General features: G+C 42.8%; 1 protein-coding gene and 1 long non-coding RNA gene across 6 annotated transcripts in view; one reads left to right on the plus strand and one right to left on the minus strand.

Moving 5' to 3' along the window:
* The first annotated feature begins 4,729 nt into the window (after positions 1–4,729).
* ADAMTSL1 (ADAMTS like 1) overlaps positions 4,730–26,795 on the plus strand; it is an 881,240-nt gene continuing 859,174 nt past the window's right edge. For 2 of the 5 annotated variants that reach the window (XM_078436766.2, XM_078436765.2), the window contains exon 1: positions 4,730–5,487. In XM_078436766.2, coding sequence (XP_078292892.2) covers positions 5,401–5,487 — 87 coding nt within the window. In that variant the 5' untranslated portion in view covers positions 4,730–5,400. The remainder of the gene's footprint in view (positions 5,488–26,795) is intronic. The other 3 variants (XM_078436761.2, XM_078436762.2, XM_078436763.2) reach the window with 2 other exon arrangements.
* On the minus strand, positions 14,897–26,475 carry LOC132663464 (uncharacterized). The gene is made up of 4 exons (XR_009603063.3): positions 26,414–26,475; positions 24,797–24,878; positions 19,604–19,704; positions 14,897–14,988 (listed from the first exon to the last, which is right to left on the minus strand). It is a non-coding gene; the product is annotated as an uncharacterized LOC132663464 (long non-coding RNA).

Raw genomic sequence — 26,795 nt, forward strand, 5'->3', positions numbered from 1 at the left:
CGGTCCGTGAGTTCGAGCCCCACGTCGGGCTCTGTACTGACAGCTCAGAGCCTGGAGCCCGTTTCAGATTCTGTGTCTCCCTCTCTCTGACCCTCCCCCATTCATGCTCGCGCTCTCTCTCTGTCTCAAAAATAAATAAAAACGTTAAAAAAAATGTAATTTGTGTTCTGGTGGATATTCTATATCTACTATTTAAATTATTTACTTTTTCTTTTCTCCTTATTGGGGAAAACTTCAAGGTGATGATCAGAAACATAATTGGCTCTGTACCAAACTTTATTTATATTTTTTGGAAGAATAAAGTGTAGTTTGAAAGTTTGATCTATTTAAGAATGTATGGCCTGTGGATTTTTATTTGGAGTTTGCCTAGAAATTTACCTGATTCGGCAGTTTCTCATTCTGTTAGTGGATTCTGTCCATTCTCTTAGCCAGGCTTTTTTCTTTCTGTCTTTCTTTCTGTCTTCCTGTCTTTGTCTCTGTCTCTCTCTGTCTGTCTCTCTCTTTCTTACCTATTATGTTCCTAGGACTTTTGTAGGTACTAGGATAAAGGTCAAGAGCATACAATGTCTCTTCTCAAGAAACTTGCAGTTTGTGTCTTACTTCATGATTACATTTCATGTCAGGTCACTGAAAGATGTGAAATATGAATTCACCCATTTATTAATTTAATTTTGATTTGTGTCAAATATGACATTCTAGGGATTTGGACTGGGAGGCACTGTAATGGCATGGTAAACTGCGCCTATAGAATTTACAACCTAGTGGGAAGGGAAAGACACATTGTGGTCAATTAATCACACTACTAAAAGTATAATTACAAATTAGAGTAAACTCTCTAAGGGAAAGGAATATAGATATATGAGTACATATAAATAAGGAATCCAACCCAGATGTGGGAGGGGTTTAGTATTAAGGTAACTAGATACAGGGTCGGGGAGGGGAAGGGATAGCCCCTTCGAAATATATGTTCTTAGGAGTAGTATGCCAATATCTGAGGAACAGCCAAGAAGGAAAGAATGATTGACCATGACTCATGGTTTTGTGAGGACAAGTGGGAAGAGGACCAACCAATGTTCTTTGGATATGACCTCATGGGAGTAAGTGGTGACTGGAGCAGTTTCTATATCTGTATAGAGATGGTGGCTGAATTTTGACTGGAATGGTTTGGGGATTAAACAGAAAGGAAAGAAGGCAATACACGGTATACACGAAACCTTTAATAGGTATCATCATGGAGAAAATATGTGGGGTGGTTGGAGAGTGAATATATTTTTTGTTATACATGACAAATATCCTATTTAAAGATAGGATGCAGTTTTCAGGACATTGCTGAATATACCACAGAAAGTTGGGGAAAATCTGTACTGTTTCTGTACTAGTTGAAGGTAAGGGGAGAGTAGACCCAGAGCATTGTAGAGGGATTGGCCTTAGAAAGAAAACAGAGGTGAAGAAGATGGTTATGGATATAAGTAAATTTGGTGGAAAAGAGTAAAATTAGAAGTTGTTCCCATCTGATTGTCTCCTCTCTGAGAAGCTGGAGCTCTGCATATCTGTTGAAAGGGAGAGAGGTGAAGGAGGAATTGGTTGGAGGTTTGGAGACAGGAGAGAGTTTGAAACAGTCATTGTAAGGGGCAGGATGGTGCCAGAGTGGATGGTCCAGGAGGATGGGCGGGCCGTGTTGAGCCCACTGAGGTTGGTCAGATGATGCCCTGGTGCCACTTATCTTTCCTATTCTGTAGCTCTCATGTGCCCCTGTAGGTCAAGGCGCTGAGAAAGCAGATCACTGAGTTTGTTTTGAGTTGAGATGTGAAGAAAAAAACAAGGGAGTGGAGGGTACTGGCAAGTGTTCTGGAAATGATGCATCCTGGGGAAAAAAGTATGCTGGACAAAAAGAGACAGGAAGAAAAGAGAGGGCTGAAGAAGGAAGTGGGACGTAGTAAGCAGTCAGTGGAGTAGACTTCTGGAGTAGAAGTCTACCTGAGACCAACAGGTAGACTACAGTCTCAGAATCATGTATTCTAGTGTTCTAGTGGAATGATTCTTTGAGAAGTCTGACCGGTGAACCCAAAACACATCTCCTGTGGCAAGTGCCAGATGAGAAGGCTTGTGGCCCAGAGCAGAGGCTCTGGCAAGACTGGGGCTAGGGTGAGACAAAGAGCCATCATAGTGGCTGGGGTCTTCAGATACCCTGGATACCCTGTGTGGATTCTAAGACCTGAGGAATGTGACAGCTCTTAGTCCTTTTGTTACAGTGAGGTCATTAAGATGTTAACTAAGTAAAGACATCTGTTTTAAAGCATCCTCCCTATGTTTTATGCAGTATCAAGGAAACTTGATCTTCAGTGGATAATGAGAATACTCCTCTTTCACCCAGTTATTTCTTATACTATCAGTGATATTGGTTGGAAAGTAATTTAAGAATCTATAGATTTTTAAAAATGTTTTATTATTATTTACTTTTGAGAGAGAGAGTGAGAGCAAGCAGGGGACGGGCAGAGAGAGATGGGGACAGACCAAAGCAGGCTCTGCGGTGACAGCGGCGAGCCTGATGCAAGGTTCAAACTCATGAACTGTGAGATCGTGACCTGAACAGAAGTTGGACGCTCAATTGAGCCACCCAGGTGCCCTGAGAATCTATAGATTTTTAAGCAAATGACGGACCATCACCAAACAAGACTATTTTTTAACATTTGACTCAGTGTCAAGGAACTGGGGTTGAGCCTCTGGTATAGAGGAGGTGCTCTAAGGAAGTGCCGTCTCCTCATATAGAATAGATGACACTTTCCTTCTCTTGTGTGGCTTTCCAAGCACCAGCTTTGTTCTCTGATAGCTGGAGTACATCTCTAGTAATGGAAGCCTTCATCACCTCATTGGTGGTTTATGGCAGCATCTTTGGTTGGTCTTCCTCCTTTTGGACTTACTACCCTCTTTTTACCTTATTCTTAACTGTCCCATTAATTTAAATTCGTTTCCTTCTGTTACCTCATTGTTCAAGGAATAAAGGCTCCCCCCCCCCCCCTTTTTTTTTTACCACACTGAACTGGGAATAAATTCATAGACCTCTTAAGTGTGAGACATTGGATAAATCACTTCATTTTCCTGGGCCTTAATTTCTTCACCTATTTAAAAATAAAAACGTGCCTATTGAACTGGATGGCCAACCTCTTTGGCATTTGGAGTATGTAGTTGGGCTATAATCCCCTTTCAATGTTGAAAATTCTGTTACTGTATGCCTCTCCAGGTCTGGCTCCAATACATATGGCCATTGAGTTTTTGGATTCTCATATGTCCATATGCATATTCTCATACGCACCTATCTTGAGGGCTTAAAAAAAAAAAAAAAAAGATTTAACTCAGTTAATGTTGCCTGGCACACCAATGTGGGTTCCCTTTTTCCTTCCAGTCTGGCGTTTTACCTTCTCACAGCCCAACATGTTAGGACTACCACCCCACCAAGCAGAGCCTTGCCTTTTTCTGCCTAACCTGTGGCTCAAGGGCCCTGGTAAGACAAGCCCTTTGCAATCCTCCACAGAACACGTTCCTGTTCCTTTTTATGTTTGGTGTTTTGTTTTTCAATATCTGATCCGTTCCTCTCTACCAATTGAAGTTGAAAACCTGGCCTACAGCCCTTAAAACAAATTTCAAGGTTTTGAACTCCAAGCTTTGACTTTCTGGGATTCTAAGTTCAAAGAGGGATTTTCCCCCCTCTTTTTCCACTCTGATTTTCTTTCATACCTTGAGAACTCAAATACACACATATTGAGTAAATAGATGGATTATAAGAAGCAGCTCCTTGACTATATAAGAGAAAAAAATCACTCTATTTGTGGACACAAATGCTCATGCTGGCACATTTAAACATTCACTTCCTATAGGCATTTCTGCCCTGACTATGCCTCTCGTGGTCAGCAGTTTGCATCCTGTCTGTTTATGCAATTAAAATGGGCAAGATCCAAATCTGTGTAGGTCGCTGATGGGCTACAACGCTTAAGCACAGCGCTTGGCTTTAATACGTGCATTGAATGAATGGTTGCTAGGGAGTATGGCGGCGTCTTCATTTTGGGTTGGGATCATCCCAATGCGCGCACGTGGGAACTTCACAAAAGTTGTTTCACGTGCGCTGCGCTGAATCCTCTTATCCTAGAGTTTACTGAAGTGGGGCCAGCTCCCCGCCTCTGTTAGCTTCACTGCCAAGGTTCTAGAGGGGTGGAGTGGCCTGCAAGACGGTTGGGAGAAGGGTGGGGGGGATTTACTTTCTCATAAATGTGCTTTGGGAGACTGGCTCTGGAGCGCCAGGTTTTCAGGAAGAAATGAACCTGGGTCCCAATGGCAAAGAACTCCAAGGGGGCACAAGGTTTGTTTTCTGTTACAGAGAAAGTCTGACAGCCTCAAGTCTAATTCATAAGAACACGGCCCACACTGGACAAGGGAGAGCTCTGGCTTGCCTCAGAAAACCACTGACACAAGAAGACAAGCGAAGTCAGATTCACGGAACCCATTTTCTTGGGCTCCTTATGGGTAATGCTGGCTTTTGGTAGACTGCGTCCCAACCCAGCTGTCGTGGGTCCCCGCCGCTCTCGAGCAAGGTCCTCTTTCCCCAGTCTCAGGTTGCAAAACAGTAATTCCTTGGGATAATCTCTTCGTACCCAGAGGATGGGTCTCCGCGGACAACAAACCGTTACGTTCAGATCTGCGCACTGTGTGGGGTAGAGTTCCTTAATCACCGCCCCTCTTCCCGTGTCCCTGGAGGGCCTTGCGAGGTTCCCAGAGCGGCTGCGGCGCGCCAAGTCCCAGGGAAAGAGCGCAGGGAACGGCCCTGAGGACTCGTTCCGGGGAAAGCGACAGCGTCCAGGGAGAGCCTTTCCTTCTCATCCCGAATTCTCCCAGGTCAGGCAGGGTCGAATTCCAAACGCGTCCAAGGTGTGCAGTGCGAGACCCTCCCTTTAAAAAAGAATAAATAAATAGAAGCCAGCTCTTAGCCCTGCTCCGGTTTCCCGAAAGGCGCACCGCAGTCGCTGCCGGGGCGGCTGGGTGTCTGCGCTCCCCGCCTTTGCTGGGCTGACACAGGAGGGGAGGAGCAGGAGCCGGAGGGGGTGCTGGCGGGGGGGGGGGGGAGTTGGAGCGCGAACCATCCCGAGCCAAGACAAGCAGCACATTCACAAATAACGCCCCCACCCCCCAGCGCACGCGCTCCCATTCAAAGCAGCCCGGCTCCGCAGCCGCAGGGCGGCTCAGAGGACGCGCGGCAGAGCCCGGCGCAGCCCTGACCCGCAGGCGCACGCTTCAGTCCGCCCGCCGGCTGCTGCGGCCGCGGCCGAGCCCTGCAGCCAGCGCGGGAGGCGGCTACCGCTTCTAGGGAGGGGTCTCGCCCGGAACCCCCTCCCTCCCCGCGGGGGGACCATGGCAAGGCTGGCTGCGCCCTGGCGCATGAGGCTCCTGGTTCGCATCTTTGGCGGCACCTGGTGCCTGCTCTACGTCGCCGGACAGGTGAGGCGGTCTGCGCGTCTGGCGTCGCTCCCCCCCTCCTAGGACTTCTCTTCTAGTCGGCGAGAGCGGGGAGCGCTTCAGCCTGGGGCCTGTCCTGGGGCTGCGCTGCCACCCCAGCGAGGACAGGTGGCACGGGGTTGGGGCTAAGGCGGCCCCGCGTGGCGAGCTCAGGGCTGCCGGGGTCAAATTCTGCGCTGAGCCTCAGCCTACCCTCCTGGGGCCGGTCCCGGCGTCCCGCCCGCGCCAGGGTCGGGCCTCCAGCTGGGGAGAGTCGCGGGGAGGAGACGGCGCCAGAGCCCGGGTGCGGCCCACTTTCAGGGAGTCCGCGACCCCGCACCTCTTCCGGGCCGTCCTCGGCGGAGACTTCTTCCTGGCGGCGGCTCCGGCGGCGAGGGGAAGGCTCGCGGGTTGAGACACTCCTCCTCACTTCCGTCCTTTCCGGGACCCAGGGAAGTTCTGACATCCTTGTCCTGGGGCCACCTGCGTCCGAGTGTCGGGGGCGGAGCGTTGTAAGGTGTGCAGATACAGGACCGGGGGGCTCCCGGAACCTCTGCGGTGGAGAAAAGGTGGTTCTGGACGGCGCACTGGGACTCGTCCTCACCACGCCCCCTCAGAATGCTCCTAGGGTTTTTTTTTTTTTCTCGAGCTGGAAGGGTGCAGGAAATGGGGCGTTCTCCTGAGTGGGCGTCTCAGGTCCCGCGGCAGAGCAGAAGAGCCTTGGGGGAGTGTTGAATTCACTGTCTGCTTGGTTGTGGTTTCTTACTGCAAGACCCTGGAGGGAGATGCTTAGGGAAGGGGCCAGGGGCTAGTCGAATCTATGATGCTCGTGGTGTCTTTGCCTTTAACGCTTTCCAGAGTCAGGTAACTTTTGATTAAAACTCACGGTTTAGGCAGTTTGTGCATAATGTAGCCTACATAGATTCGCTTTTCACGGGATTACTTGGGTAATTCTGGGAAAATGCCCAAATACTCTTGGCCGGAATTATCGCCAGATAGCCTCCCTTTCCTCTGTTTTGCTTATGGAAGACTTGTCCAAATCGGGGGATTTCCTTCCCTCGCTTTTACTTAACGTTTTGAAACTTGTTTTCAGGTCTCTATTTTTGTGCTCATTTTGCGTGCAGCGGTGCGCTTTTAGAGGCTGAGCAAGGCCCCAGAACGGTGGTGAGGAAGGGCCCAGAGCCGGCTAGAACCTGAGGAGCAGGGTACACTCTAATAAAAGGTAGAAGTTTTCAACAAGAAACACCTGCTCAGATTGGCGGATGAAAAACTATTGCAAAAGATCGTCTTAATTATTAGCAAGTTTCATTCCCAGTATGCTTTGCTTCATGGCAAAGCTTCTCAGAGGTGGCTGCACGTCAGGATTGCCCTAGGGAGCTCTTGAAACTCCTGGTGCTAGGGCCACACCCCAGCTGGATTGCATCAGAATCCTTTGGGGCAGGAGGTGTGAAGCCCCAGCATCAGAATTTATAAAGCTCCCAGGTGATACCATGGTGCAGCTGGGTTGAAAACTCCTGTGTAAAAATGACCTGCCTTCCAGTGACCTGTTCTTAAAGAATCAGGACGTCGAAAGGAAATTCAAAGGAGTAAAGAACAGTCAAGGGCCTACGAGACAGCCTACGGAGAGAGTCTTAACTTATAACATCCAGTCCTGGCTGCTTCCCTGTGTCATTTCCTCATCTGCAAAATGAGGGTGTTGGTCTATGTTCCCCAAGGTACTACCAGCTTCAGCAACACCAGGCAGGTTGACACGTAAGCCAAATCAAGACAGAATGCCTTCTGTCTTATTTCTAAATAATGGCAGGGGCAGGAATTCTACCTTTCCTTGAGCTTTTGGTAAAGTATCTGATAATATATGAACCAAGCAAAGATGTAATGAAGATGCTAAGATGCACACTGTAGGATTTGTGTGTGGGGGGGGGGGGGGGTGGGAGGGGGGCGGGGCTCACATATGTGTGTGTGTTCTACTTCTTCATTCAGTGCCCGGTGATATTCAGGACAAACTGATTTCTCCTAGCATTATGTACCTGTTCTTCCTTGCTCTGCTTCTCAACCTACTTTCTTCTGGATAAAGATGATAAAAGCAGATTTGCGCCTTTTGTGTTGGAAGTGGTTTGTTGTTTAATTCCAAGTGAGTTTTTCTTGTTCCATTCTGCAGGGCTGCTCTCCACATGTGAGAAGTCTGACTAAACTTGTCAGAGAAGGGAGAGAAAAGAGTTTAAAGTGGTAGCTGGATTCTGTATCCTGGTGGAATGGAATATGCTTTAGGGTTAACTTAGGTGACAGAAGCAGTTCATCTTGCAACATCCCTTAAGCTCCTCACTTAAACACAAGGGCATTATATCTAATCAGTGAATTAAGACCAGAAACTTGAGGTTATTTAATACCAAGAAGTCATTCTATAAACCACAGCCAATGCTAAATGATTTGAATATTGTTTGGAATGTATACATTTGTTAAACTGTTATTAAATCAAAGCCCTCAGTACATGAAAGCATCACTATCAGAGTTATCAGACCTCTTTGAGTATCTTATAGCCCTCTAGAAGGAGGATCTGTGTTCAAGAGCTTCTGGCTTCCTAAACTGAATTACACCTGAGCCATATTTTCCAAAAGTCTAAAGAACAATCTGAATGCAAATCAGATTATTTGAAACACCAGCATCTCTCCTTTTTCCTCACTGAATTTCTCCTTTCAGGGGTTATTTCCCTTTGCTTCTGTTCTGACCGAATTACTCTCCTAACTTGTAAGTTTCTTTTCTTTTCCTGTGCATTTGGAAGGTAGCTCACTCTGGGCTCTTGTCAAACAGATTATTTTACTGATATCAATTTCATTTCATCAGCTGAACCCAAATTCATCCCATTGCCTAAATTTCTCCCAGGTAGGGAAGTAGATAATTAATGGTCGACACCCGTAGGGGTTATCAACTACTTAGTGATTTCTACCACCCATCCGTAGCAATCCACTGTAAAAATAAACAAAGTTGTTGGAGAGGGTTATGGCTTGCTCAGCATAAATCCATTACTGTTGCTTACAAATGTCGCTTAGTGGCAATCCATGTTCTTTTGGTGGTTTATCAGTGATAGCGTCATGTGAATATTAAAACGGAATATATTCATTTACTATGAGATTCTAAACTGCATCCTTGTTAGGAATTTAGTAATGAATAGTTCCAGGAAGGCTGGAAAGAATTTGTGCCTTTATAGGTGCCTGTTTTTCAACTAAAGACCTTAAAGAAAATACTTTCTCTTTTGTTATCCTCTTGTATGTTCTTGCTCTTGTTTTATTTTTTATTTTCATTTTTACCATGATGATTCTGCATGGTTAAAAAAATGACTAAGGGTTTTAAGAAAACATGGCAAATTCTTGTTCTGCTCTTTCTCCTAATGTCAGATCTCATGGCCCCAAAGCAGCTTTTTTTGTTTGTTTGTTTTGTACTATTTTGAGTTATAACTGACATTCAATAAACTGCACATGCAGAAAGTATGCAATTTTAAGTTTTGACATATGTATACACCCATGACACCATCACCCCGGTGTCCTTATGACCTTAGGAATCCCTCCCTGCCATCCTTCCTCGAACCCAACATCACCAGGCAAAATGCGATCTGCTTTGTGTTAATATAGATTAATTTGTATTTTCTGGAATTTTGTGCAAATGTAATCTTATAATAGGTACCCTTCTCCCTTACTTTTTTTGATCTGGCTTTTTTTTTTTTGCTCAGCCTAATTATTTTGAAATTATCCATGCTGTAACACATATCAATAATTTGTTCCAGAGTTACTACTCTGGATGCATGTACTACTCTGGATGTATGTTGTATGCATATATCACATTTCATTGTCCATCAGCTTACATCTACAGTTGGACAATGTTTCCAGTTTTTGGCTGTGTGGTTTCATCTGTCCTAGGTAAATACCTAAAGATGGAATGGCTGAATCATTGGTAGGTATGTTTAAATTTTTAAGAAAATGTCAGTTTTGCAGACGGTTGTACCATTTTATGTTCTTACTAGCAGCATGTATGAATTCCAGTTTCTCTGCATCCTTGACAACATGTGGTTAGGTCAGTCTTTTATTTTAGTCATGCTAGTAGGTATAGTAGGAGCTCGGGTTTTAATTTGCAGTTCCCTAATGAAAAATGATGATGAGTATTTTTTCATGGGTTCATTTAAAATCCAAATATTTTCTTTGGCAAAATGTCTGTTCAAACATTTTGCCCATTTCTTAATGTGTTGTTTTCTTACTGAATTTTGAGAATTGTTCTTTGTCAGATGTATCATTTGCAAATATTTTTTCCCAAGCTATGGTTTGTCTTTTCATTTTCTTGACAGTGTTTTTTGAAGGGCAGAAGTTTTAATTTTGGTGAAACTGAAATTATTGCATTGTTCATTGGTAGACTGTGTGTTTGCTCTTGTTTTAAAGAAATATTTGCCTAACTCAGTATCACAGAGGTTTTCTACTGGAAGTTCTGTGATTTACGTTTTACGTTAGGTCTGTATTCCACTTTGAGTTGTTGTATGTGGTACAAGATCATTTTTTCCTTTTGCCTATGGATAGATATGTCATCGTTCTAGCATGATTTTTTCAAAAGACTTTCCTTTCTCCACTGAATTGTCTTTGCTATTCTGTGGAACATCAGTTGTCCATACATGAATAGGTCTATCTTCTGGATTCTCTATTCCGGGAAACTGTATGTTTCTTGTTATGCCAGTGCCACACTATCCTTAGTACTGTAGCTTTACAGTTGGTCTTGAACTCAGAAAGTGTGATTCTTCTAACTTTGTCCTTCATTCTCAAGTGTGTTGCCTTGGCTACCCCCATATGCATTTTAGAATCAATTTGCCAATTAAAAAATGCATCCAGGGATTTGACTTGGGGTGTTCTAAGCTATCGATCTATTTTCAGAGAATTAGCCTGTTAACAATATTGAATTTTATGATCCCTCTCTATCTATTTAGGTCTTTAATTTCTCTCAGCAATATCTGGTAGTTTTCTGTGTACAGGTCTTGGATATTTTTCTCAGATTATACTAAATAGTTCACATTTTTGGTGCTCTTTTAAGAGGCACTGTTTTTTAAAAATTGCACGTGATAATTCTTTGTAAGAATATGAAAATAATTGAATTTTGCATATTCTGCGACATTAGCAAAGTCACTTGTTATGGTAGCTTTTTGTTATATCCCATCAGGTTTTTTTTACACATATGATCATGTCATGAAAATGAAGACTGTTCTTCCTTACCTATCTAGATATTTTAAATTTCTGATTTAATAACACTGATTAAAATACTGATTGCCTTTGCCTTATCTTGGGGAAAAATAACTCAATGTTTTACCATTAATTATGATGTTAGGTGTAAGTTTTTTTTGTAGATGCTCTTTATCAGATTGAGGAAGTTATTTAAAAAAAATCTTTTTTAATGTTTATTCATTTTTGAGAGAGAGATAGAGCATGAGCAAGGGAGGGGCAGAGAGAGAGAGGGAGACACAGAATCTGAAGCAGGCTCCAGGCTCCCAGCTGTCAGCACAGAGCCCGACGAGGGGCTCATACCTGTGAACTGTGAGATTATGACCTGAGCCAAAGTCGGACTCTTAACCCACTGAGCCACCCAGGTGCCCCAAGGAAGTTCTTTTTATTCTTCCTTTGTTGAGAGTTTTTATTAGAAATCAATGATAGATTTTGTCAAATGCTTTTTCTTCATCTATTTAGCACATGAATTTTCCTTTCTTGTTTGTTAATATGATAAATTACACTGATTTTAAAAATGTTAACCACCTTGCATTCCTGGGGTAAACTCACTAGGTGACTAATACATTATACTTTTTAAAAATATTGTTAGATTCAGTTTACGAAATTTTGATTCAAATTTTTGCATCTATGTCCATGAAAGATAATGGTCTGTAGTTTTCTTGTGATGTCTTGTGATGTGTTTTTAGTATTAGTGTAATGCTGGCCTTATAGAATAAGTTGGGAAATATTCCTTTTTTAATTTTCTGGAAGAGTTTGTGTCTGATTTCTTCATTAAATGTTTTGTAGAATTCACCAGTGAAGCCATCTGGACTTGGACTTGTCTTAGTTTAAAGATTAACTGCAAATTTAATTTCTTGAATAGATATCGGGTTCTTCAGGTAATCTATTTTGTCTTGAGTTAGCTTTGGTAATTTGTGTTTTTTCATGCATTTCATCTAAGTTGTTGGTTTTTGCCATAAAGTAGTTCATAATGCTCCCAGATTATTTTTTTTTTTAAATATTATTAGAACATGGAGTTTTATCACCTGTATTGGTCCTGATAATGGTGATTTGTTTATTCTTTCTTTTTTTCCTGATCAATCTGCTTAGTGGCTTATTAATTATATAGATGTTCTTAAAGAACCAGTTTTTAGTTTTATGGACGTTCTTGTTTTCTATTATATTCCTTTCTTCTCTCATCTTTATTATATTCTTTATTCTATTTTGTATTTCATTTGGTCTTATTTTTCTAGTTTCTTAAGGTGGATGCTAAGGTTATTGATAGACTTTTTATGTTTTCAACTAGAGGTGTTTAATGATCTAAATTTTTCCTCAGTAATGTTTTTTTTAAATTTTATGTTTTTTTATTTTTGAAAGAGAGAGACAGAGATGAGTGGGAGAGGGGCAGAGAGAGAGGGAGACACAGAATCTGAAGCAGGCTCCAGGCTCTGAGCTGTCAGCACAGAGCCTGATGTGGGGCTCAGACTCACAAACTGTGAGATCATGACCTGAGATGAAGTCAAGAGTTAGATGATTACCTGATGAGCCACCCAGGTGCCCAGCATGTCATTTATTTATAGCTAAAAAATTCTGTTGTACAGATATACCATATTTTGTTTATCCATTTGTCTGTGGACAGACATGTGGGTTGTTTTTACCTTTTGGCTGTTACAGTAATGCTGCTACGAACATACATGTGCAAGTTTTTGTGTGGATATGTTTTCATTTCTCTTAGGAAAATATTTTATGTCTTGTAGGCACACAATCTCTGTTATAACTACTCAACTCTGCCACTGTCGCATGAAAGCAGTAATAGACAATATATAAATGAATGAACCTGTTTGTGTTCCAATAAACTATTTACCAAAACAGACAGTGGGCCAGATTTGGAACAGGGGCTATAGTTTGCTAGTCACTGAGCCAAAGTTTCATGATGATGTGCTTCAGTGTGGACTATTTAAATTCACTGTGCCAGGTTTTCCACAGAACTTGAATAGATCAATGTCCTTCCCTTTGGGGAATATTAATTTTCATATTTCATTGATAATTTCCTTGCTGGTACCTATGTGTTTGCTTTTTGTGAAACTCCTGTTAGTTATTAAACCTCCTGGTTCAACCATCCTTCTTTTCAAATCTTTTGTCTTTATTATCTTTTTTTATATTTGCAAAAGAGTTTCTCAATTTTCTTTCTTTTTTTTTAAAGTTATTTACTTAATTTGAGAGAAAGAGAGCACGCACATGAGTGGGGAAGGGGCAGGGAGGGAGGGAAGGAGAGAGAGAGAGAGAGAGAGAGAGAGATGGAGAGATGGAGAGGGAATCCCAAGCAGGCTCCATGCTATCAGTGCAGAGCCTGACGCAGGACTTGATCTCACAAACTGTGAGATCATGACCCGAGTCAAATCAAGAGTCACATGGCCACCTAGATGCCCCTCAATTTTGTTTTTCAACAGAGATGTCTTTAGGTAAGGTTTTAACTGGCATTTGGAGTTGTAGCCAAAGCGTCACCCCCCCAGCTTTTTGCAGCACCAGATGTCTCCAAGTCTGATGCCTTTCTAGAGTTTTACAGGCCAAATGGTATTGCTTCTCATCACTGTATCTCTTTGCAGGCATAATTCTGTTAAGTCAGTAACAATTCTTCCACTAGTTTTCCATATTCCAAAAATTTATTGGCATCTTTTGTCTGCTGTTGCCTCCTTTCCAGTTCTCTTGTCATCTTTATTTATTTATTGTTATTTTCGCGGACATTTGGGAGGGAATAGAGAAAAAATGGTGTTCAATCTACCATGTTTAACTGAAAGTTAGCACTATTTTTCCTCTTTCATTATTTCTGTTTTCCTGTCCTGATCCATCTCCAAATACCACTAAAGCTCATTCTGGTTATTGTACACACTTTTTAGAGCCTCCTACATTTTCCCAGTGAAAGTAAAACTTTGGTCAGTATTACAAGACAGTGGACTTGAGGTCCAAAGATCCAGGTTCTAGTTCTGGATTTACTGAGTGTCTGTGCAACTAGGACTCAGACTTTTTCGGGGAAGGAAATTTAGTACTTACTGACTGCCTGCCGGTTGCCAAACACGATAAGAGGTATTCTCTCCATTCCAGTGTTGATGTGTTAGTGTTTACTCTTTCAATTAAATGGGTACTTAGGACCCATTGTCTGCTTCAGTATACGCGGTTCAACCTATTTGCTCACAGACACAGCACAGAAAGATTTTATTGTTCTACAAATTTTGATGTTTGGAGACCGTTTTATGAGAAAACATGGAGCTAACATGATATAAAGATCTGGCCTTGAAATATCACATGTGGTATTAACATTTGTTGTCTAAGGTGTGATTGGATTCAGGCTCTTTTGTGGTGGAGGATGGAGATGAGGTGAAGCGAATAGGGAAGTAGTGCTGAATAGTTAGCAATACCGTTATCAGTTTTAATATTTTATTTTACAGTGGGATGAACTCTAGAGCATTATGCATTTTGGAGTGGATGGAACTGGTGGTGGTTCCATAACCACCACCAAAAACATACTTGGTTTTCAGCTCTGCTCATGGCTGTGGGGTTATGTAGCCAGAAGAAGACTTAGAGATTCTTTAGTATTATGGGTCACAAACTTCATTGCACATGAGTCGGTTTGGCTGTACCATGGATTTCCAAAGGCCACCAAAGACTAGGACCATGCAGCTAAAAGCCAAGAAGCTCTAAAATGCAGATTCCTGGGTCTCACTCTCAGATCCTCACTCAATAGGAAAGGTGGGTCCTAGGAATCTGCATTGAGAGACCCCAGTCTCCCCCCGCCCCCCGCCCCCCGCCTCCATCCCCAGACCCACAGAGGATTCAGATACTTTTGGACCGAACTATGGGTTCGATCTGGGAAACATTGATCTGATCTTTATTCTTTACAGATGAGAGAAATAAGGTTCTAGGAAGTCAAGTGACATGTCCCAGTTTGTTAACAGGAGAAGTGGGAGTGGACCACACGTCTCATAACTCTGTCCGATGATTTTTCCCACCAGAGCATACACTGTTATTTTAGCGTCTAGTTACATCATGAACTAAAGATATGAACCACCAGCTTAAAGTGTCTTTATTTGTAGTAACCTCAGTTTTTTATAAATGGTTTTCAGATGTTTGGGAATAGCTTCAGGTCTCAGTTCGCTCTGCCTACAGCTGAGGAGTGATGGGGAGTGGGGGTGGAGGGAAACACTTCGTCCTTACCTTTCAAATAACCTGCTGGAAAACAGGCTCCTGTGTATTTTCTCCTCGAGTCATCATGCCCCTGGAAGATTAGCAGATACTTATTTAGAAAATCGTCCACAGCATCCAGGAACTTGACACTTGATGAAAGGAAGAGTACGTGCTGTTGAACACCTTCTCTACCCAAGTGTGATGTAGCAACTGTTGCTACGTTCGTGGAGGAAAGGAAGTAAATGTTTCATGTGCCTATTATTTAGGATGTTCTCCCCATCTCTATCGCAAACCAGCCAAACAAAATACACACACGCTCTCCACTGAGTCATGCATAGTCTATGATGTAGTATTATGTGTGGAAAAGAAGTTTTCTTCACTGCTAATAGTCATTGTGACACGTCTTGTATATTTTATGAAGAGTGCTAATTGTGTATTTTCTTTCAGAAATCGGCGGAGAAATAGTTTTTTTTTTTTATTAAAAATATTTGTTGATATAATCTGAAATTCAAATTCTCCTATTCTGTTGTTCCTTATAAAAACTCTTTATTAGTCCGGATGGGCTAGATTATGCTGTGGTAACAACCAACCACCACGTCATAGTGACTTAACGCAAGAAAGGTGTATGTCCCCATCGGGCCACGTGTTCAGTGTGGATCATGAGGAGAGCTTGGCTCACTGTGCACACTCAGGAATCCACACTGACGGTGGCTCCACCCCAACCTGCATGCTTCCCTGGCGGACAAGAAAGGAGAATGGTTCTGTGCTTTCCTCTGGCAATGAAACGCTTCTGCCCAGAGTTGACAGATCTTCTGCTCAGGTTTTTGTGGCCACATGAAATTCAAGACGGTTGAAAAGGTAATGTTGTCATGAACCCAGACTTTGGGACTTCCTAGATGCCTAGATGTTTGTTTTCTGACTGTGTGTGTGTATGTGAACAGAGGTTCTCTGCAATTACTGTAAAAACACTTAAAACCGTGTTATTCGTTAAAATTAAAAAAAGTTAGAGGTGTAAAATGCATGTAACAAATTTATCATCTTAACCATTTTTAAGTGTATGGTTCAGTAGTGTTAAATGCATTCACATTGTTCTGCAGCCAGTCTCCAGAACTCTTCCTCTTGCAAAACAAACTCTACACCCGTTTTATAACAGCTCCATTCCCCCTGCCCCCCAACTGCAACCATTCTACCTTCTGTCTCTGAATTCGAATGTATACAAACGGGATCATAACAGTATTTCTGTTTTTGTGATTGGCTTATGTATTTTAGCATGATGTCCTCAAGGCTCATATATGTTGTGGCATGTGTCAGAATATCTTTTTTAAGAGTGAATAATGTGGCATTTTATGAATGTAGCACATTCTGTTTATCCATTCATCTATCAGTGGACACCTGGGTGGCTTCCACATTTGGCCATTGTAAGTAGTGCCACTATGAACATTGGTGTTCCATTTCATTTTATGTGTACTTATTTTTCTGTGTAAAAGAGAAGCAACATCTTCAGACCTCTAGTTTGCTTTTCAGACCCAGGAAACCGTTATTTAAATTTAAACTAATAATCTCACTTTGAGAATCTTCTGCCAGGGGTTACAACAAAAGCTGAGCAGAACTTCGACTACCCCCTATATGTTTGACTAAATCAAGAAAGCTAATGGATTCATTTGTTTTTAGTCCTGTACGTAACCTGCAAATCTTGACGGTTTTCAAGATAGGTGACAGCATGTGGTAGGACATTATTTTTCTGCTAAAAATCTAGGAGCATGGCAAAAAATTACATTATCTTCCCTTTTGTACGTCTGACTCAAATCCTATATGGAGGGTGGTCTGATATGAATCAATATGTAAAATGTGGCCACACAAGCTAATTGCATGTATAGCATAGATGCATGGAGGGGCAGGGTAGACTTTTGGGTACAGTGCTGCAAGAAAAAGCAGAACAGGATATAAACTTTGCTACGTGCTAATTGCATGATTCTGAACACACTAGTTACAGAACGTTTCTGAGTTTCATGTTCTTTTTAATCTCTACAAGGAAGAGTTTAAATTACATGATCTTAGTGGGTTAATATCAGTTAACCATAACTTCTAAAATGAATGGGATTTTCTAAACTTTCCTAGTATGAACTTTTTAGTACAAAAATATTAACTCTGATGGAATTTTTAGCAATGAACATCAGGTCATGGCACTCCCTTGCTTAACACCTAAACTGGATTACTGTTGGCTTTAGGCAGTGTTTCTGAGACTGTTTATCATTATTGCCTCCCTTTTTAGACATTTTAAGATACTTCCTCTTAATCCGCCCCTACCCCCATGAAATTTTAATGCCATAAATAAACATATCAGTTTACATGTGCTGTGGCCCTTTGAAGGGACTCCTTGCGTTATCCTTAAACCATTGATATCAGGAGGGAACCTCTTCTCTCCCATTCCCATAACCCAACTTTTCACCCACTTTTGGGGGCATTATCACCCCCATGTAGGCTTTAGACTAAGATTGAAAATCTTTACTATTCTTCAACGCCTAGCATGATTCGTCCTGTGCATAGACATAGCATTTTATAGCGTTTCTCCCCTCTCCCTCCCCTCCCCTCCCCTCCCCTCCCCTCCCCTCCCCTCCCCTCCCCTCCCCTCCCCCTCCCCCTCCCCTCCCCCTCCCCTCCCCCTCCCCCTCCCCTCCCCCTCCCCTCCCCCTCCCCTCCCCTCCCCTCCCCTCCCCCTCCCCTCCCCCTCCCCTCCCCCTCCCCTCCCCTCCCCTCCCCTCCCCCTCCCCTCCCCCTCCCCTCCCCCTCCCCTCTCCCTCCCATCTCTTTGCTTCCTACTCTCCAGACAGGCCAATGGCCTCCTTTCAGTTCCACAAGGGCATCAAGCTTGTTGCTACTTTGGGGTCTTTGCACAATTCTCTTTGCTGGAGGGCTCGCTCTTTATTTTTAATTTTTTAAGTGTATTTATTTTGAGAGAGAGAGAGAACAAGCACGTGCAAGTGGGGGAGGGCCAGATACAGAGGGAGAGGGTGAGAATCCCAAGCAGGCTCTGCCTCACCAGTGCAGAGACTGATGTGGGCTCCAACTCGCCAACTATGAGATCATGACCTGATCTGAAGTCAGAGGCTTAACTGACGGAGCTAGCCAGGTGCCCCTCTTTATTTTTAATTAATCAGTTGACACTCATCCATCTGTTCTCCAGCTTAAATATCTCTTCCCCAGAAGAACCTGGCCCTCTGCTCCCCTTGCCCATTAGGTCTCTTCTGTGACTCTCCCAGTGCTCTGTTTGCTTCAAGCACTTGCAGTTTTGTAATGAGGCACTTGTATATTTCTTCTATGTCTGCCATCTTGGTTCACTGTAGGCTTGAGGCCAGAGACTGACCGATTTCCCTCTGTATATGTCACATCTAACTCAGTGCCTGGAATTGTTAGAAATGGTCAGTGAAGTGTTTTTGAAGAAAATACACAGCAAGGAAAAACCTCAACTTGGAGTTGCTTTTTACATGAATGTATACCCTCCTGTTAAATGTTCTTGCCAAAATGAAAAACAAAATGAATGTATATCTTGTTTGCCACAGCAGTGCCTACATATATGTATTAGTTAAGGAAGCATTAGCTGCTGTAACAGTAAAATCCTGAAATCTCAGTGGACAAATAGGGTTTTTGTTGTTGTTCACATAAAGTCCAACTGGCAGGGCTGAAAGGGGTCTGGGGGTGTCTTGAGCATTCAGGGACCGGTGTGATGCAGGCTGCGGTGTCTTTAACACGCGGCTTCTGAGGTCACCCTGGCGCCTGTGTCTAGGTGACAGAGGGGGAAGAGAATGTTGAGAGCTGCATGGGAAGTTTTCTTGGGGTAATCTTGGGAGTGGAATGTATCACTTCTGCCCATGTCCATTTTTTGCGTTCCTCACGAGATTCAAATCTCCACTAGGGTCCCAATCCCTATTATCCCACCAAAGAATCCAGTCAGTCACATGGCTCCCCCCTCCCGCCCCCCCCCCCCCCCCCCACCAGCCAGGGAGTCTAAGGAGACAGCTGTGAAATCAGGAGGTAACACAAGCTGGCCTTTGCCACAGTGCGCTTGGAAAGTCACACATCTATGTGCAAGTGTGTAGTTGATGTCTAGATGTATGTGGATTTACAAATCACTGTCAGTAACTTAGGGGTCTTTGGGTCCAAGACCCAGAGAATGGGAACCACTAAAAATAGGAGTATGTAAGTTTTATTTCAGGAGAGATTTTTGCTCCAGCATTTTCAAAATTATAAGGTGAGATATGATGGACCACGGGTGGGGAAGGGGAAAGAGCTTGGGTTTAGAAATGCACTGTATACATTCAACTGAACAAAATTGGTTGCCTTATAACAACTACCCTTCCCAGGCTCTCTTGCACAGCTGTGTTCCTGATGGTGCAGATTAGCATCTTGTCAGCTGAACGTAAGCCCAGGTGGGGTTCTAGCTGGCTGCTGGCAGCATTGTCCTAAATAAAATGGAGCCTTTTTACTAGTGGACTGTTTTCAGTTCCTCAATCACCTGATAAGTCCTATTCTTTTGATGAACTACAAATAAAAACGAGTTCTCCATTCCAGGGCGCTGTTCATCAAGTAGTGTCTGTTTGTTTAAAGAAAAAAAAGGCATATTGCATGTCTGGTTCATCATACTATAAGGCAATTGTAATTGATCTAGGAAATCATGATACTGTACTTTTATCTGGGCCAAAGCTTACCTGGCCATTCTACAGGGTCTCCATTCTTCCTCATGCCATGCAGTGGGGGGTGGAAATATGAGCCTGGGCTTTTCTTTTGTAAGCCTCTCTGAATTCCTGTTCTTGGCAGATAGAAGGAAAAGAAAAGGAAAAAAAGAAAAGAGAAAGAATTCAGAGCTTGGTTGGTTAGGTGGGCTGCTTTATTACTTCCATTTGGCTATATTGTGGAGTTTGAGACTTGCTCTTTTCTTTCCCTTCCGTTCTCCATCTAACTCCATAATCTAGCTCCTCCTTTAGAGAAGCTGGGAGGAAAAGCTGCATTTGGAGACCAACTAAAACCTCCAAAGAGAAGAATGTTTATGTTTTAAATTCTAAAATTTCAAACAAGTTATTTGGCAAGCTAGATGTTTTTCAGCAAGTGTAAACATTTTCCACCTCTTGCTTCTTCCAGTTCTTTGGTCTTTCCGTTTGCATCTGGTGCAGGTTCAGATCAGCGTTTTCCTGCTTTCTATGCTTCTGATACAGCTGGAAAGTGTTTGATCGACATGATCGGAAAACTGGGGCTGTTGTGAACATTACCCCTGAAGCAGACTGGTGAGGTCCCACTGGCATCTTTCTTGGTGCATTCGTGGGATTAGTAAAGAAGTTTATGCTGAAGTTCCAGCCAGAACAAGAGCTGGAGAAGGACCTTCCGAATCCAAGGTTTCACAGCTTGGTAAAACTTCACAGTGGTGCTGACATGTAACAAGCTGGTAGATACTCATCTTCTCCTGGGTATTACCCCAGATGGTCTTACTTAGATCAAGACAGCCATGTAGAAGCTGGGCGGACATGGCTCTGTGGGACTTCTACAAGAGCAAGAGGATTTGAGTTACATTTCATTTGAATGAGAACTTGTGAAGTGCTTGCAGTGTGCCTGTGTTTGGGAACATGCCTTTCCCTGCTGGCTTTTGTTCTAGGTCATCCCGCGAGTGGATGACTGTTCAGAGGAATTGCTTATTGAGTGGGAACTCGGGGGCCTGTCAGCCAACCATGAGCTCAAGCAGTTCTTCCCTGCAGCTGGAGCTGATTATGTCTTTAGCTGCCACTGTTAATGAGGCAAAAAGCATCTGCCGAGAGCTGGGCTGGCACTCCCAGGGCGGTCTGCCACTTTTCCATCAGTTGCGGCAAAGAGGGTCCAGGGTGTGGAACAGATAAACCTGAGTGTCGGGCCTGTGGTTCTTTGAAGCTGTTTTTGAGGGGGAAATAGAAAATGACTCAATTTGACATTCGGTGACTTGCCAGTTACACTATATATGTCTTAAGTTTTTTGTGTGCTGGTCGCTTTTGTTTGGGTGAGAAGGTCTTAGGGGTCCACTTGGTTGAAGGTATGGAAGAGTTCTAGCTGTGAATTTTATTTTATTTTTTATTTTTATTAAAAAAAATTTTTTTTAACGTTTATTTTTGAGACAGAGAGAGACAGAGCATGAACGGGGGAGGGTCAGAGAGAGGGAGACACAGAAGCTGAAACAAGCTCCAGGCTCTGAACTGTCAGCACAGAGCCCGACGCGGGGCTCGAACTCACAAGCCTTCGAGCTGTGAGATCATGACCTGAGCCGAAGTCGGCCGCTTAACCGACTGAGCCACCCAGGCGCCCCTAGCTGTGAATTTTAAAGGCACCTCCTGTACAGGGCCATTAGTTTCTTGGGTGATTTCTGAAGCTGAGACTTTGGAACAGATGACAGGAAGCCCTGCCACTAAATATATTTCATTCATTTTGTAGGTCTGTTCTGTGTTGGGTGGGTTCTCTTTTGTGAAGGCTATCCCAGAAAATGTTTGCATTTTGAATCCAGTGATCTAACTAATCAGGTTATTATAATAGACAGTTTTCCATGTTTTTTGTTTTGTTTTGTTTTTAAACAAAGCACAAGCTTTTTGAAATTTATTCAGGAATCTGTAATCTGGATAATTTCCGTATTGCGACCTGATATATGATCTTCTTCCCACCCTTCAAGACACATTTCAAGAGTGGTTTGACTTCTTATTTTTTGGATTTGATTAACTTTTTTCAGATCAAACTAGAGTTTTGTTTGTTTTCATTTCCTTAAAGTTTACTTATTTATTTTGAAAGAGAGAGAACGAGCATGAATGGGGCAAGGGCAGAGAGAGAGGGAGAGAATCCCAAGTAGGCTCCACAGAGCCCGACGCAGGGCTGGATCCCAGGAACCGTGAGATCATGCCTGAGCTGAAATCAGGAGCCGGATGTTTAACCAACTAAGCCATCCAGGTGCCCCTCAATCTAGACTGTTAAAACTTTCAAGAAAAGGGGCACCCGGGTGGCTCAGTCGGTTAAGCGTCCGACTTCGGCCCAGGTCACAATCTTGCGGTCCGTGAGTTCGAGCCCCGCGTTGGGCTCTGGGCTGATGGCTCAGGGCCTGGAGCCTGCTTCCGATTCTGTGTCTCCCTCTCTCTCTGCCCCTCCCCCGTTCATGCTCTGTCTCTCTCTGTCTCAAAAATAAATAAAAACGGTAAAAAAAAAAAAATAAAAAAAATAAAACCTTCAAGAAAAGAACTAAATTCAATGCATCTTGGATCTTCTCAAAGTGCCCAAATCTAGCATCAAGCATAGCACACACTCCTTAGATAAAGTTGTAGGTGTTTTTTGGCTGCTCTAATAAATTACTGCAAACTAAGTTGCTTAAAAAAAAAAAAACAGAGACATTTATTCTCTCACAGTTCTGGAGGCAGGAACTCCAAAATCAAGGTGTCAGCAGGACATGTTCCCCCCAGAGGCATGGGGGGAGAGGCTCTTTCTTCCCTCTTCCAGGTTCTTCTGGTTACTGGCATTCCTTGGTATTCCTTGGCTTGTGACTTCATCACTCGAGTATCTGCCTCTGTCTTTATATCATCTGCTTTGCGTGTGTCAGACTTCTCTCTTCCTCTCTTTTGTGATGGCATACCTTTCTCATCTCAAAATCTTTAACTTAACTACATATCTGCAAAGACCCTTTTCCCAATCACTGGGCATGGCATAGCTTTGGGAGCCATTATCAGTCCACCACACCCATATATGGTTTCTGCATAATCTCCTGCCCAGTTAGTTATTCAATCTCCATCTAAAGCACTTAACCTCAAGGATATTTGCTTCTGTTTCATTTTTTATGAGCTGTTTGCTTCAAGTCATTTCTATTTTAATATCATCTTGTTCTGTATTCTTTTGTCTTTAAGATAGTATTTGCAGTGAAAATTGCTTTCCCTGCAGTAGGAATGGCTTTAGTCTTGATTGTGTCATTAATAGTGAGTCTTACAAGCTGTTTGGGACTGAGGACAAGGCATTGTAGCTATCACCATTGAAACTAATGAAAATCTGGGTGTGGTGTCCACAGCAGAGTTATTGTGCATTTGTTGGTTAGATGATATCAAAGTCTTGTTATTAACAATGAATTTAAATTTAATTTCCCAATAATCTCAGTGTCAAGCATTTTACTTTCTAAGCTTTACTCCCATCTTTTGAATTTGCTCCCTGTGGAATGAATGCCCAACCCCATAATTCTTCAACTATCCTGGGGCCTGCAAGCCCTTACTCCTACCACCTTTTCACTGTACCTCACTTACCTTACTTTGCTCCTGGCCTTGGCCAATCATCATAACCACTCCCTCAGTCATCATAACCACTCCCTCAATTTTGTTCTCCTCTCTTCGATGCACTCGAAGAGATCTTCACCCAAGTTTGTTATACCTATGAAGCTGGGTGTGTTTGCTTCAAGTGACCAGCAATTACAGTACAGTCCCCTTGTCTGTCATTCCCTTAAGTGAACTTTTTTTTTTTTTCCTGTTCAAACCTCTCACAATTTCTTCCTTGTCCTCATTCATTGCTTCTTTAATTGGGAAAACAGAAGCCACCAGAAGAAAACTTCCACATTTCCCCACCTACCTGCATCTAGTTCATATACTCTGCCTTCTTTCCAGTTATAATGGGTAAACCATCCATTCTCCTAACAATGGCCAGTCTTTCCACTTGGTGTCCCAGATCTCATCCCCGTTTCTCCAAGGATATTGCTCTAATTCTCCTCTTTTCTACATTCTATTTCTTTTGTTCCTTTTTTAAAAAAATTTATGTACAAGACTTTTCCCCCCAACCCACAAACATCTCATTATTTCTGCCATATTTAAAGCTTTCTCTTGATACTACTTGCACTTTACTTTACCACTCCTTTTCTTCACTTTCTTGTACATTAAAACTTTGAAAGAGTTGTCTGTATTTGCTTTAATTATCTCTTGGATGCATTGTGGTTAAGGTATCGCACCATTACTTCTCTGAAACTGTTTTTTTTTATAAAGGCATCAATAGCCTTCATTCCAAATCCAATGGACAGTTCTCAGTCCTCATTTTACTTGACTTCCTACCTTAACACAAATGACCACTCCCTCTTCCTGTGAATCCTTTTATGAATTGGCCTCCAGAACAACACATTCTCCTTTTCTCCTTCCTGTGGGTTTCCTTTCTTTTTGTCTCCTTGCTTCTTAAGGATCAGTTCTTGGACTCGTTTTTCCACATTCACTTCTTGCTAATCTTACTCAGTATCATGGCTTTAATTACCAATTACAGTCTGATATCCAGATTTATATCTGTAGCCTAGAACTTTCCTAAACTTCGTCCTTCTATATTCACTACGTACTTAGCATTCCTACATGGATATTTAATAGACCTCTCAAATGTAACATGTAAAACTGAACTCTGATCCCACCCCCATCCCTGCCATAAAAACTCCAACCCATAATAAAGCAAAACATGCTGCTTCTCCCATAGACATCCCCATCTTATTGGAAGCCAACTCAATTCTGTAATTTTCTAGGTTAAAAACATTGGGGTTGTTCTTGACTCTTCTGTTTCTGTCACTCTGCACACTCACTGGTGATGCTCTGAGCTGCTGCTTCTATAAATGTGGAAGAAAGTCACTTCTTAAATCTCTGGCATCACCATCTTGATTCATATGATCCTCTGTTTGCCTGGATTATTGGGAAAGTGCTGTCCAAAAGGTCTCTGCTTCTGTTACCTACCTTAGTCTCTTCTCAGTGCAGCACCCAGTGATCCTGTTGACTTAGGTACTTCTTGATATCTTCTAATGCCCTCCTATCAACCTGAGTGCAAATGCTAAAGCTTTAAATGGGTTGTAATGCCCTATAAATCTGGCCACCTCTCTGATCCTCTCATACTCTTTCCCCCTTACTTACTGTGCTCCAGCCACATTGGTTTTCATCTGTTTCTCGACATGCCAGGCATGCTGTACCTCAGGGCTTTTTATTTCGTATTTACCTGTTGATAAAAACAAAATAAAAATCATGCCTTTATGCTTACTTTTACCTCTCTGATTTGGGGACAGATATGAGGTGTATGCGGTTTTTTAAAGCATAATGTCCTTGCTATTTGCTAAATAAAACATTATTTCCATGTCAAATGAATTTACATATGAGACCCTAGTGCTTTAAGTCATTTTTACAGACTTATCTCTCCTCTTTGCAACAAAATAGTTGAAACTGTCATTGTCTTCAGCATTTTTTTTTTTGAAAATCACTATGGCTCATTTCTTAATTAAGGTTCTTTTATTTTTAACCCTTGGGTTATACTCAATACTCATTGGCACTGTAGACATAGCAGAAGGAAACAGAAGGCCCCCATAACATATAGAAATTCACAGATGCCATGTTAATGTCCAAGTCTTCTCGCATCCAGAGCATGTGAGGGAGAGAGCACAGGCTGGGTACTGGATCAATTACCTAACTGGCAATATGACCTCAGACAAACCCCATAACCTCTGTGCACCTTTGCTTCCCATCTGTAAAGAGAAAGGAGTTGAACCAAAGGGGTTGATCTCCGAGGACTTTTTCGGCCCTAACAATCTGTGAATGTGGGCAGAAGTACCACTCAGATCATAAATACCTGCTATGTTATATTGAGGTTTCTCCCCTCTGATACCTGCTCTTTGCCAGCTTTCATGTTAAAATTTTCCACCAAACAGGAACACCAGAGGCAGAGGACTTCCAGGCAGGTACCACCCCTGCTGACTGCCAAATATCCCCTCAACCTAACCACTGCCTGCACGGATGGGCTTTTGCTAGAAATTGGCCAGCTTTAGTCCCCTTCCACAAATAAACTTTAAAGTACTCTCTTGAAGAGTGAGAAGCTGCCAGTGGTACTGGCAGTGAGTTTTATAATTATTTTTTGATTTTTTCCATGTGACTTTTGGTCTCAGGGCAGTGTGTTTGGTTGGGCTAAATTGATAGTTTTCCCATGGTCGTGGTTTACACCTGCTGGCCATGCAGGAAACTATGGTGGGAGAGTTCCTTGGTCCTCTGGCCCTCTGCTAGCCTGGGTACATGCTGAACCCATCTCTGCAGCTGGAACCACTGCCAGCCTGGCGTTGTTTGTGTGTCCCACACGGCTGCTGCTGAGGAGAGGCTTGGACTGCTTAGCTTAGACAAGCTGAATCAAGTCTTGGAAAATATTTCTCCTAAAATGCTGTTGTAGACAGTGATGAGGGGTAACCAAAAAAGCACACAGCTGTGGGCTAGGCTCTGGGTTGGCCTCGTCTTTTTTTTTTTTTTTTTTAATTTTTTTTTTTTTTTAACGTTTATTTATTTTTGAGACAGAGAGAGACAGAGCATGAACGGGGGAGGGTCAGAGAGAGAGGGAGACACAGAATCTGAAACAGGCTCCAGGCTCTGAGCAGTCAGCACAGAGCCCGACGTGGGGCTCGAACTCACATACCGTGAGATCGTGACCTGAGCCGAAGTCGGACGCTTAACCGACTGAGCCACCCAGGCGCCCCTGGCCTCGTCTTTAATACTCACAATAGCTCTTGCAGAAGTGGCTTTATATGTTAGGAATGATGAAAGTGACCTAGATGTTCATTAGCAACCGGTAAAAGGTTGAGTTAAATTGGAATTCAGACCTTTCTGACTTCATAGTGTATGTTCTCTGTACGACTGTACCCTGCCTCTTAAATGTAGTCAGTGTTAGACTTACATCCCTTATAGTTAGTTAGATTTTGATGGGAGTCTAGATCTTTTATTCTGTATCATTGTTTCAGGGGGAAAAAAAAAGAGTTCTTATTTTTAAACAAACTTATAAACTTTGGTAATATTAACACTTTGTGGGGCGGGGGGGGGGGATCGTTTTACTTGTTGATTTAATAAGTTCCATTGTTTGATCATTACTCAAGCACCTCTTCTA

The sequence above is a fragment of the Panthera onca genome, chromosome D4 (genome assembly GCF_046562875.1).
Source record: "Panthera onca isolate mPanOnc1 chromosome D4, mPanOnc1 haplotype 2, whole genome shotgun sequence".
NCBI lineage: Eukaryota > Metazoa > Chordata > Mammalia > Carnivora > Felidae > Panthera > Panthera onca.